General features: G+C 57.9%; 1 protein-coding gene across 2 annotated transcripts in view; it reads right to left on the bottom strand.

The window, feature by feature from the left end:
- Nucleotides 1-370: 370 nt before the first annotated feature.
- CARS2 (cysteinyl-tRNA synthetase 2, mitochondrial) overlaps nucleotides 371-10700 on the bottom strand; it is a 45160-nt gene continuing 34830 nt past the window's right edge. Inside the window, exons 10-15 of one of the 2 annotated variants that reach the window (XM_021696020.1) lie at nucleotides 4780-4846; nucleotides 4073-4211; nucleotides 2870-2993; nucleotides 2198-2296; nucleotides 712-918; nucleotides 371-526 (exon numbers count right to left, since the gene is read on the bottom strand). In XM_021696020.1, the coding sequence (XP_021551695.1) occupies nucleotides 458-526; nucleotides 712-918; nucleotides 2198-2296; nucleotides 2870-2993; nucleotides 4073-4211; nucleotides 4780-4846 (705 nt within the window). In that variant the 3' untranslated portion in view covers nucleotides 371-457. The remainder of the gene's footprint in view (nucleotides 527-711; nucleotides 919-2197; nucleotides 2297-2869; nucleotides 2994-4072; nucleotides 4212-4779; nucleotides 4847-10700) is intronic. The other variant, XM_021696021.2, reaches the window with a different exon arrangement.

The following is a 10700-nucleotide window of genomic DNA, read 5'->3' as shown; positions in this document are numbered from 1 at the left end:
GCCGACAGTGCTGGACCTAGGGCGGCCTGGCCGGGGACAGAGAGCGGGTGTGGGCGCCGGTTCTGCCCCCTGCTCTGCGGTCTGTGCTCACACCTGGGTCTTGCTCTCACCAGTGTGTCCACCACACGGTGGTTTTCTATGGTGGACACATTACTTTTGTAACAGAAATAAATGTAGGAAGACCACCTCCCCTCTGTGGGGGAGGGCTGCCCCGTTCGGGGTCCTCGTCCCTAGTTCGGCACTGCCCCGGACCCCCTATAGGACTTACATCCTCCGCCCAGGGCTCACGGTCCTCCCGTGACGGCAGCCCGGGGCCCAGGGGCCAGCATCAGGACCAGTGTTGGCCCGTGAAGAATCCACTTCCCAGGCGCATGGTATCGGTTGGATTGACTTTAATGGTGACTGAGCAGCCACAACGGGAAACTTTCCTGTAAGCACAGGATGGTGCTGGGGGCCGTCAGCTCCCCGGTCTGGGGCCTTCTGTCCCCTGATCCAGCAGCTCCCACGTGGATGTGCTGCTCCTGTCCTGGGGAGGAAGCAGCAGGGGAAAGTGGGCCAGTCAGGGCTCAGTGCCCGCCCGGTGCCTCCACACGGCCCTCCTGACAGCACTGGGGTCGGGGGCTCGGGACGTCCGGGCTCTGCCCGGTCCACGTTTGTGCGACGCCGCCCGGTTTGCACAGTACGTCGGGGTGACGGTGCCCAGCGGCTCACCTTGATGCTGATGCCGTGGGCGACGAGGTCCCGGCGCAGAGCGTCACACGCCTCCAGCAGGGGCTGCGTGTCCAGCAGCTGCTGCCGTCGGCCCTCCCCGGTGGCCGCTCCTGTGGCCAGGGCGAACTGCCGGACCTGCAGCCGGAACTGGACCAGCTGTTCCACCACGCTGTGCAGAGTGGCCCGGCTGCTGTCCCCTGAAACAGACTACACCAGGCAGAGCGGCGCCGTCAGCAGGGCCCTGGTAGCTGCCCACACGGTGGGGCCCAGCTGGGAGGGGGAGGGGGAGGGGGGGGCTCGGCACCAAGCTGACCCAGCGCACGTCCTCCCCAGGGCTCTCCTGGCCTGCACGTCCTGGTCACCAGGCAGAGCTCCCCAACGCCGCCGGCAGGTGCAGACCCAGGGCTCCCCTGTCCGCGTCCTTGGGAGCAGTCTCCATGAGGCTGACCTGGCTGGGCCGCCCTCCTCCCATCCCACAGATGCGCTACCGTCTCAGGTGGGGTCTTTATCAGCCGGCTCCCTAGGCAGAGTCTGGGAGCGCAAGCCATGCTGACTCCCGAAACCGAATCTGTTCTCTGACCAAACACGGAGAGCAACGTCCGCCTCGCCTGTAGTTCGCACACACGTACGCTCTCACTGCCTGTTCACAGACTGACCGTCTCCACGGCCAGCCGGAGGTCTCAGTGGATCAGGCCCTCTGCGACCTACACGACTTCTCCTTCCTTACGGGGAGGGGATCCTAGTGCCTGTCTGTGGAAACAACGCATCCTACAACTCGGGGTCAGGCTTCTCAAACCTACAGAATCCTCGGTTACTGCTTCCACGATAAAGGACCGTGTTTATGGTCACAAAGACATGAGCCCAAAGCGGGATCCAGTGTCCGCCGTCGAGGAGGGGGAGGTGAGCGAGCAGTTTCTGACAAGGGCCAGGCACCACGCGGCCTCCACAGCACCATCTGGGAAGAGTGAGTGGTCCCAGCACACGGATGATGGAGCCCAGACCTTTCCATGTTTACGACCTGCTCACCGAGTGTCTAGAAGGGGCCTCACAGTGGAGCAGGGTGGGGAGGGTGCTGGCGAGGAGCGGGGCCCCGGGGAGAGGAGGGGCGTCGTGCGGGAGGCTGGCCGGGGAGTGGGGGGATGGCCCAGACCCCGCCACGGGAGACAGCGAGGGGCTCGGCCGGAAAGTGTCCTACTGTGCACCCAGCTGCACTCTCAGTCTCAGAATAGACAAGGGAAAAGAACGTGTGCAGACGGAGAGCACGCGGTCTGCAGCCAAGGGGGGCCACGGGTTCTGCTCGGAATCCCTGCAGCGTCAGGTAATAAGACACTAGCTCTGAGCCTGTTTGCTTTTTCAGGAACGTATTTTAGGCACGTAAATAAATTCAAGAAATTGTCCATTAAAATGAACATAAAAGGGGAGGAGACAGTGGGGACTACACAGAGGCGCCCTCCCCCAGGCGAGGACTGAGAAGGGCAGGGCGTACCTGTCTGTCCGCCAGAGAAATCCCGACGGTCTCGAAGAACTGTTCGACGTAGGACACGATGGAGCCAAACACGGCAGGACTCCTGGGACCGCCGGGTTCCTGCGACAGATCACCCAGAGGTGCATGAGGAGTCAAGGAAACGACGAAAAAGACACGGACGCAGCCGGTCGCTGCTCCCGTCGCTGGGCAGGGACGGCCCTGGCGGGGCCCTCACTGGCACGCCACGGAAGCCTGCGCCTCTGTCTGCCCATCTGTGAGACGGCGATCTGCTAGGGCCTGCGTGCTGGTGTCCCCCAGATCCAGATGCTGACACCTGACCCCCCGTGCGACGGTGTTCGCGGGCGGGTCTCTGGGAGGTCACTGGCGCACACACGGAGACCCATCAACGGGACTGGCGCCAAGCCCAGAGCAGGGCCGGGCTGCGTGGGCAGTGGGGTCCACCCACGGCTTCCCCCCAAGTCCTATTTCACGTGCCAGCAAGCTCAGCTTCCACAGAGTCCCCTGAGCAAACGGGCGGATGCCGCCTGTCCGTGTGCAGGACCTCCCTGCTCCGGGGGAGGTGGGGGGGGGGCCCGGAGGCCACCGCAGGGAGCTGGCAGGGCGGCGGCTGTGCCGTCCCGAGGAGGGAGCCCCCACCACACCACCCGGCCTATAGCCCCGTCCGGGACGCACCTCAGCGGGCGCCGTCAGCTGTCTGTTCCCGTGGTGGATGAGGTCCATGACGGCGTCCACCGCCGCGGGCGTGTCGAAGTCGTCCGCCAGGGCGGCCTTCACGGCCTGCTGGGCATGGCGGAGCCTGGGAGAGACACGGTGCTCCTCAGCCCCTGGACCGGCCCGGCCCCCCCAGCACAGAAGTGACTGTGAGTTCGCCCCCCACCCTCCTAGGCCGGCCTCACACCCCGCTGACAGTCCTGACGGGTAAGATCAGTGCGGCAGCGTCCCGCACCCCCGAGTCCGGGGGACGCCCCTAACCCCGGGTCTGAGCACACCCCATGCACCTGCAGCGGCTTCCAGATGCAGCGGTGAGAAGGGTCACACGACAGCATGCCGCGTGGTCAGCTGCCTGCATTATGCACCACGATGTGGCCCCCCTCCCCAGGAGCCCGTAGGCAGGACACCTGCTCCCACGACGACGGCCCGGCCTCCCTGAGGGGGAGGGTGGCCCCAGGTCCCGGCGGAGGGAGGCTGCTCATGCCCCGCCCCCACCCCCTTGTGAGCTGCACCTGCGCGCCGACAGCCTGAGCCTCTGAGCAGCGGGCCTGCCGGGCGCAGGGTCCGGGGACCCTGGGGCCACGTCAGGCCTAGGACACGGCCCCCATCGGGCTCTGAGGGTGTCCTGCTTCCCGCACCGGGCTGCAGCCTCTCCGCGTCCTTCCCTCTGCTGCTGGAGCCCCGCCCCCCGCCCGCCAGCCCGCTCTCCCCACCTCCTTTCCTTCCCCAGCCACGGCAGGGACGCTCCGCCCCTCAGCCCTCCCTCCTGCACGCCTGCTGCTTCAGACACTGAAGCTTTGTCTCCAGGACGAGCTCCCCACTGCCCACCATTACTGGTCTTCACCCCACTTCCTGCAGACTCCCCGATTTCCAGGCATGGGCAAGGACTGGGCTCCTACCCGGGGAGCAAGGTGACCAGAGCCTCTGCATGGCTCACCGACAAACGCCAGTGAGCGCCTGTCCAGGCTCGGGTGTGACCCCCCCCTCACAGCCACCCCGCACACAGGGCATCCTCGTCTCTCCCCAACAGGACCCCCGACTCACCCGAGGCACCTCCTGCACCAGCAGCCCCGGGGGACCTCAGCCTCCGAAAGCCTCTCCCGTCTCAGGCAGCCCCACGTCTGGCGCCCGCGACCCTCGGGTGGATGCTGGGAGGGTACCTACCTGTCCCACAGCACATCGTCCCTGACGGGGCCGCATACCAGCTGCCCCTTCATGTAGGCCCGGGCGTCCTCCACAAACGCGGCCGCCGCCAGGAGGAGGTGCTTGGCCTCGAGCATGGTGCCGTCACTGTAGTCGATGGCTGTGGAGGGGACGCGGGAGGCACTCTGCAGGCCTGGCGCTTCTCAGCCAGAAGCCAAGCTGCGGACGCAGGACACCTGCTCCCCCGCCCCACTCGGATCATGAGGGTCTACCCTGACCCGGGCCTCAGCACCATTCCCAATATGCTTTGGCCAAGGGGTTCACTCCTGCTGAGAAAGGTGACTCTGGGAAGCAGGAGAGACCCCTGGGCCCTACACCACCTCTTGGGAGACCAGCCAACGGTGGGGACTTAGGGCTCTGTATTCCAGCACAGGGAGCGAGGACAGGCTCTCAAACTCAGTGCTTCACTGCATGTTGAGAACATGCCCTCCACCCGGGCCCCGCGTCCAGACCCACACAGAGGAGAGCTGGAGGCCGACTGGAAAACCCATGACCTCCAAGAGACAAGCTTCTGGAACCTTCTGGCTGGGAGCTGGGATTATGCTTCCTAACAGTGCATCCTCCGGCTTCCTTTCAGGCATTAGCCCGTGTTCAGCCATTCCCCAAGCGCTGTCAGAGGACTCTTCCCTGGGCCGCCTGAGTGCACACGGGCCTCACGTCTCGCTCACCTGACCTGTAGCTGCTCCGCATGCAGAAGAGCCGGAAGACATCAGGGGAAAACATCTTCAGAAAGTCCTAACAGGGAGAGATCAAGGAGAAATGGGAAATCAGAGTACGTACGACAACTGCGTGAGCTGATCTGGCATATCAAGGCATCAGGAATTTTTACAAAAAGCTTTGTTTTGTTTCCAGACTATTAGCACACCCCCACCCCACGTTCCCACAGGGTCTTCCCTGTTCAGTCAGTGTCTGTGGGAAAGGCCGGCTGGGGGCAAACCTGGCTCTGCGCTGATGCAGGGAGTCTGCGCTGTTGTCCTCGGGAGCCCCTTCCCACGACGCGGTGGCCAAGCGAGGGAAGGGTGCGGGGGGGGGGGGTGCCCAGCTCCTGGGCCTGTGTCAGCGCTAAGATGAAGCAGGGCCCAAGCTCAGGTGTCTTGAAGAACACACCACCACCTCTGATTAAACATCAGTGAGAACCTGTCCTTGAACGGATGACTTCCCGAACGTCTACGCAAAGAAGCGTATCCCTTCTCTATGAGGAGGAATAACCGGGGAAACCTGGCAGAAGTTGTTCAAACAGCATGAAACTCAACAAATTTCCGTGTGGTGGCTGCGGCAAGAAGCGCTCAGTGACCTTACGGGGGTGAGGGGGAAGGGAGGACAGACAGCCTCCGCGGGGCACCGTTCGGCCTGCCAGGGACGTGCTCGGACACAGCCCACGGTGGCACCGAGGACAAGCCGGCTCCAGCAGGACCATCTGACAACGTGGAGTTTAGGTCAAAACCCAAAACCATCCTGTCCCTTTGTCGTGGATTCTCTGTGAGCAAAAGGACGTTCTCAGCCCTTCTCCTGTGAACCCGCTCCGTGTCTAGCAGTTACGTCTGGCCTCCCTCAGCAACAGTGACCCAGTGGGTGACAGCTGGAGGACACCGTGGCCCGGACCCCGCACCAGGACCGGCAGGTGGCCCCCCTGGGAGCAGGTGCGCTGACATCCTTCCTGGGGAAGGACGAGCAGACACACCACTTTAAATGCAGTGTAGTTACTACACCACAAACAGTGTAAGCAGACAGAACACGAACCCTGTAGCAGACCTCATCGCTCACAGACGGCTAGGGTCTAACATGTTCGAACAGCGTGTCCCCTACCCCGGTGTCAGAAACGAGGCTCAGAGAACGGAAAACCTGTCCCCGCAGCGCCGGGGGCTCCATCCCAGCTCCCAGCTCTGTGCTGCTGTCTGTGCTTAGTCCTCCTTGGGTCTTACTTGCTAGTTCACTTCCCCACTGTGGTACTTCTGAGGTCCTCCCAGTTCTCAGGCCCATGAATGGTGCTTCTCTGAGCAGTTACGTGCACAGGCTTCCTGTGCCTGGGCCACGCCGTGCAGCAGGACCTGGGGGCCACGGCTTCCGGGTGCGGCTCTGCTCCGCTGGACGTGAGTGCTGGTCTGGGTTTACGCCTGGAATGCAGGGGCACGTGGACGGCCGCTCACCAGCATGCACAGGGCCTTCCGGCCACCCTCTTTGCCTTTTTCCCGTACGTCCGAATAGTTTCTTTAGAATTCCTTCGGGGAAGCACAGACTCAGCTGCTTTATAGCTTGTTACAAGTTGCTTTCCTGCAAGCACATATCAGGGGACCAGTCCCCAACCGCCACACCTCCTTTCCTGTGCTGTTTGGTTTTTTCAATTGCTGTTTTGCTCGTGTTGCTTTTTTCATAAGTTTTTGCCAGATGTTTGGTGTGTAGGAGTCCGGAGTCAGTGGGGAGCTGTTTCCAGCAAGGCTGAGCAGTGCCTCTCACAGGTCGGCTGTAGACCGCTCATCCGCCAGAGAAACAGATACCGCCCCACGTTCTCCAAACCTGTGCTTTCTTTGAACTGGAAACCTTTTCCTTCTCTATTGCCTTTCTGCTCGTATTTGTGCATTCGGTTAAAAAATTTAAAGTGGTATGGCTGTTTTCTGTCCACTGAAGCACTCTGATCTTTCTAAAAAAGAGAATCTCTCTTCCATTTTAGTATTTCATATTTTCTGGGTGGCTACGTTCTCTATTTCACTCCATTTAAACTCCATTTAAAATCCTAAAAGGATTTTAGGGTTTTATTTTTTAATTTTTTATTTATTTTTTTAAAGATTTTATTTATTTGACAGAGACACCACGAGAGAGGGAACACAAGCAGGGGGAGTGGGAGAAGGAGAAGCAGGCTCCTGGCCGAGCAGGGAGCCCGATGCGGGGCTCGATCCCAGAACCCTGGGATCATGACCTGAGCCAAAGGCAGATGCTTAACAACTGAGCCACCCAGGCGCCCCTAGGGGTTAAAGGGTTTTTCCTCCCAGTCAGAATATGTACTCATTCAGATTAACCTCAATGTGTATTCAGAAATCTAAGGTACTAGTTCTCCACAGCCCAGCACCAGGACAAGATGTTTCTTCTCACCACCGTGGGGGGCTCCCGTGAAGGAGTTACAGTACCACAAGGAGAAATCTGTGATCTAGTGTTTCTACAGCATTCGGTCCCTGGGAGCCAACTGCTGATAATAACAGAATGAAAGGACAACCACATCCAACTACTGTCCTGTTACCACTTGCTGAGCACTGGGTTTATCTTGACTGCTGGCCGCTGGTTCTGGGTGTACACAGGGTGACATCCAACAAAACAGAAAGGTGGGCTACGGACCCAGAGAAAGCATTCGCAGACTATGTATCTGATAAGAGGTGAGTACCCAAAATACATAAAGAACTCCTACAGCTCAACAGCACAAGACAGCCTGATTCAAAAATGGGCAGAAGACATGAACAGACATTTCTCCAGGGAAGACATACTGATGCCCACCATCATTCATCATCAGGGAAATGCAAATCAAAACCATGATGAGATACCACCTCACACCTGTCAGAATGGCTAGAATCAAAAACAGAAGAAACAACAGGTGTTGGTGAGGATGCGGAGAAAGGGGAACCCTCGTGCACGGCTGGTGGGAATGCAAACCGGCGTGGCCACTCTGGAAAACAGTATGGAGGGTCCTCAGAAAGTTAAAAATAGAGCTTCCCAGGGCGCCTGGGTGGTTCAGTCGTTAAGTGTCTGCCTTCGGCTCAGGTCATGATCCCGGGGTCCTGGGATCGGGCCCCGCATCGGGCTCCCTGCTCCGCGGGAAGCCTGCTTGTCCCTCTCCCATTCCCCCTGCTGTGTTCCTTCTCTGTCTCTCTGTCAAATAAATAAAATCTTAAAAAAAAAAAAAAATAGAGCTTCCCTACGACCCAGGAATTCCATTTCTGGATAATTACCTGAAGGAAACAAAATCCGTATCTCGAAGAGGTATCTGCACCCCCATGTTTACTGCATCACTGTTCACAACAGCCAAGATACGGAAGCAACCTAAGTGTCTGTGAATGGACGAATGGATTAGACAAATGTTATACAGACACATGTACGTACAATGAAGTATTATTCAGTCGTCAAAAAAAAAATCTGCCATTTGTGACAAATGGATGAACCTGGAAGACATTATGTTAAGTAAATAAAAAGAGAAAGACAAATACTGTAGGATCCACCCATGTGTGGAAGAAAAAAAAAAGTCGCGCTCACAGAAACAGAGTAGAATGGTGCTTGCCGGGGGCTCGGGCTGGGGGAGACGGGGAGATGCTGGTCAAAGGGTAGATTCTGAGCTGTATGATGAAGCAGCTCTGGGCCTCTAACGGACAGCACAGTGGCGGTAATTAGTAACACTGTGTCGGGTACTTGAAACTTGCATGCAGGAGATCGTAAGTGTTTTCATGTGTTAACTAACCTATGTGCAAACAGTTCACCACATGCACGCGTATCAAATCATGTTGTACACTCTAAATACACACAGTTGCGCCTGTCAATCATACCTCAGTGAAGCTGGGAAAGATAAGGGAGGGGGAAGCGCTGTACCTTCCCGAACCTCATTGCCCTGAATACCTGGGTCGCCCTCCCTGTTGCTGGTCTTTGTGGAGGTCACGCTTTACCCCATTCCTCCCACTGCTCAGCCTCCACGCACAGCATGACCACAGCTCCCGGACAGGCGAAATGTCACCTGGCCTGTGTGCTGGGAGGCCAGGGGGCGGCGAATGCTCAGACAGTGAGCTACGGGGGCGCAGGCCAGCAGGAAGCTGGGTGCAACCCCCCCTAACGCACACTGCCCTTCCCCCAGTGCCCGGGGCAGGCGGACTGACCACAGACTCGGCCCTTTGCCTCACTTCACGTGCTCGGGGGCCCTCAGAGTGGGCGCTGCTAGGTCATGTTCAGAAGGAAAAACTAAGACTTTGACAGTAAGGTAACGGGTCCCAAATCACAACCTAGAGGTTAGAAAAGGCCCGTTTTGAGCTGTTATCTGAACTGTAATGGTTGAGCTTTCCCCACGCGGACTCCAGTCTGTCAAGCAGAAAGAATCAAGTTTTCCTGCAGACCGTTCTAAAAGCCTGTCCATGGTCTCCCAAATAATGAGGACTGGCAGGAAAACCTCCTGTTAGAAACTGGGAAACTGACACGTGTTTTTTCCATGAGGGACATGGCTGAGCATCCCCAGGGACAGCCCGCAAGGCCAAGTTGCCGACTGGCCAAAATACAAAGTAACAAGAGACAATAAGTACACACGCTCAAATGCACCATAATAAACAGAGAAATGGAAATTTAAAATCTAGCTGTCAATTTTCACCAAGTTAACAGGGAAAACGTTAACCAGATTAAGACTGTATGGAGTTCATGTGGATAAGGGAAATGGACACTTTCATTCCCTGCCGGCGGGAACGTCGAGCACACCTGCTATGCTACCAGAGGCTTTATCCAGAACACTCTGCATGCACACATCCTCTGACGGCCTTCATGCTACACTAATCATGGTACAGCAGCACCCCATGGGCCCCCAAGTGTTCGTGAAAAGCAATGCAGACGCTGTAACATCTATGAACGTTTAAAATGCACACCCTCTAGTAGACAGTTTGACACAATTTAAATGACCATCAAGAGGACACTGTTTAAATTAATTAAGATGCAACGGACAACCCAGCCATTCTGAAAAATTAACTCCATATGGAAGAAACTGACCCAAAAGATTCATTAAGTGAATAAAGCAAGTGCAAAACAGTTCGACCACTTGCGTGGAAAGAAAAAACCGAGAAATGTATTTACACACGTGCACTGTGCCAAGAAGCTGGTGACAGTTGCTCTGGGAGAGAACACGGGCAGCCGGGGAGCATGGCCAGGGAGGAGGAGGGCTCCTCACGCCCCGTGGCTACCCGGCCTTGTCTGCAGCCTGCACACTTCCTGGGGGAAGCCCACTCCTTCTAAAACCACTTGTTGTGAAGGGGGAGAAGCAAGGTGCACTCCAGGACACACGGTGCACCGCACGAGGAGGAGAAAATCAGGACTCCTACACAGACGGCTTCCTTCTGTCACAGCGAACGCTGGGAGGGTGACCTGGGGACAAGCCACACGGCAGAGGCGCACTGGGGATGGCGTCCTGGGCCCTCAGCTCAGTGCTTCCCGCTGAACTCGGAACAACACTTCATGCTCTCGGAAAATAGAGGGAAAGAGAAAGGGGAAAGAGATGCCCTCCAACTGGAAACAAACTTGACAAACGAGCCTGCTGTGCAGCTAAGGGGGACGCGACCCAGCAAATAATTACACTCTGTGCGGGCGTGTGCCCAGCCGCGTGACCCCCGTGCCAGAGGCTGAGAGCGACAGGAAACGCAAGCCCAGCACCGGCAAGTCCACAGAGACAGAAAGACCAGGGGACGCTGGGGGCTGAGGGGGGAGGGGGGTGAGCGCTTCACGGGCGCGTGGTTTCCGTGTGGCTCGGGGAGCGTGTCAAGTAGGTGGCTGGGACAGGTGCCCAACTCTGTGAAGATGCTAAAAACCACTGAATACACTATACAGGGTGAAACCTCCATATGTGAATTATGTCTCAATAAAGCTG

The sequence above is a fragment of the Neomonachus schauinslandi genome, chromosome 3, assembly GCF_002201575.2.
Source record: "Neomonachus schauinslandi chromosome 3, ASM220157v2, whole genome shotgun sequence".
In the NCBI taxonomy this organism is placed as follows: domain Eukaryota; kingdom Metazoa; phylum Chordata; class Mammalia; order Carnivora; family Phocidae; genus Neomonachus; species Neomonachus schauinslandi.
The sequence above is the reverse complement of the archived record's forward strand: the minus strand, read 5'-3'. Positions and strand labels throughout refer to the sequence as shown.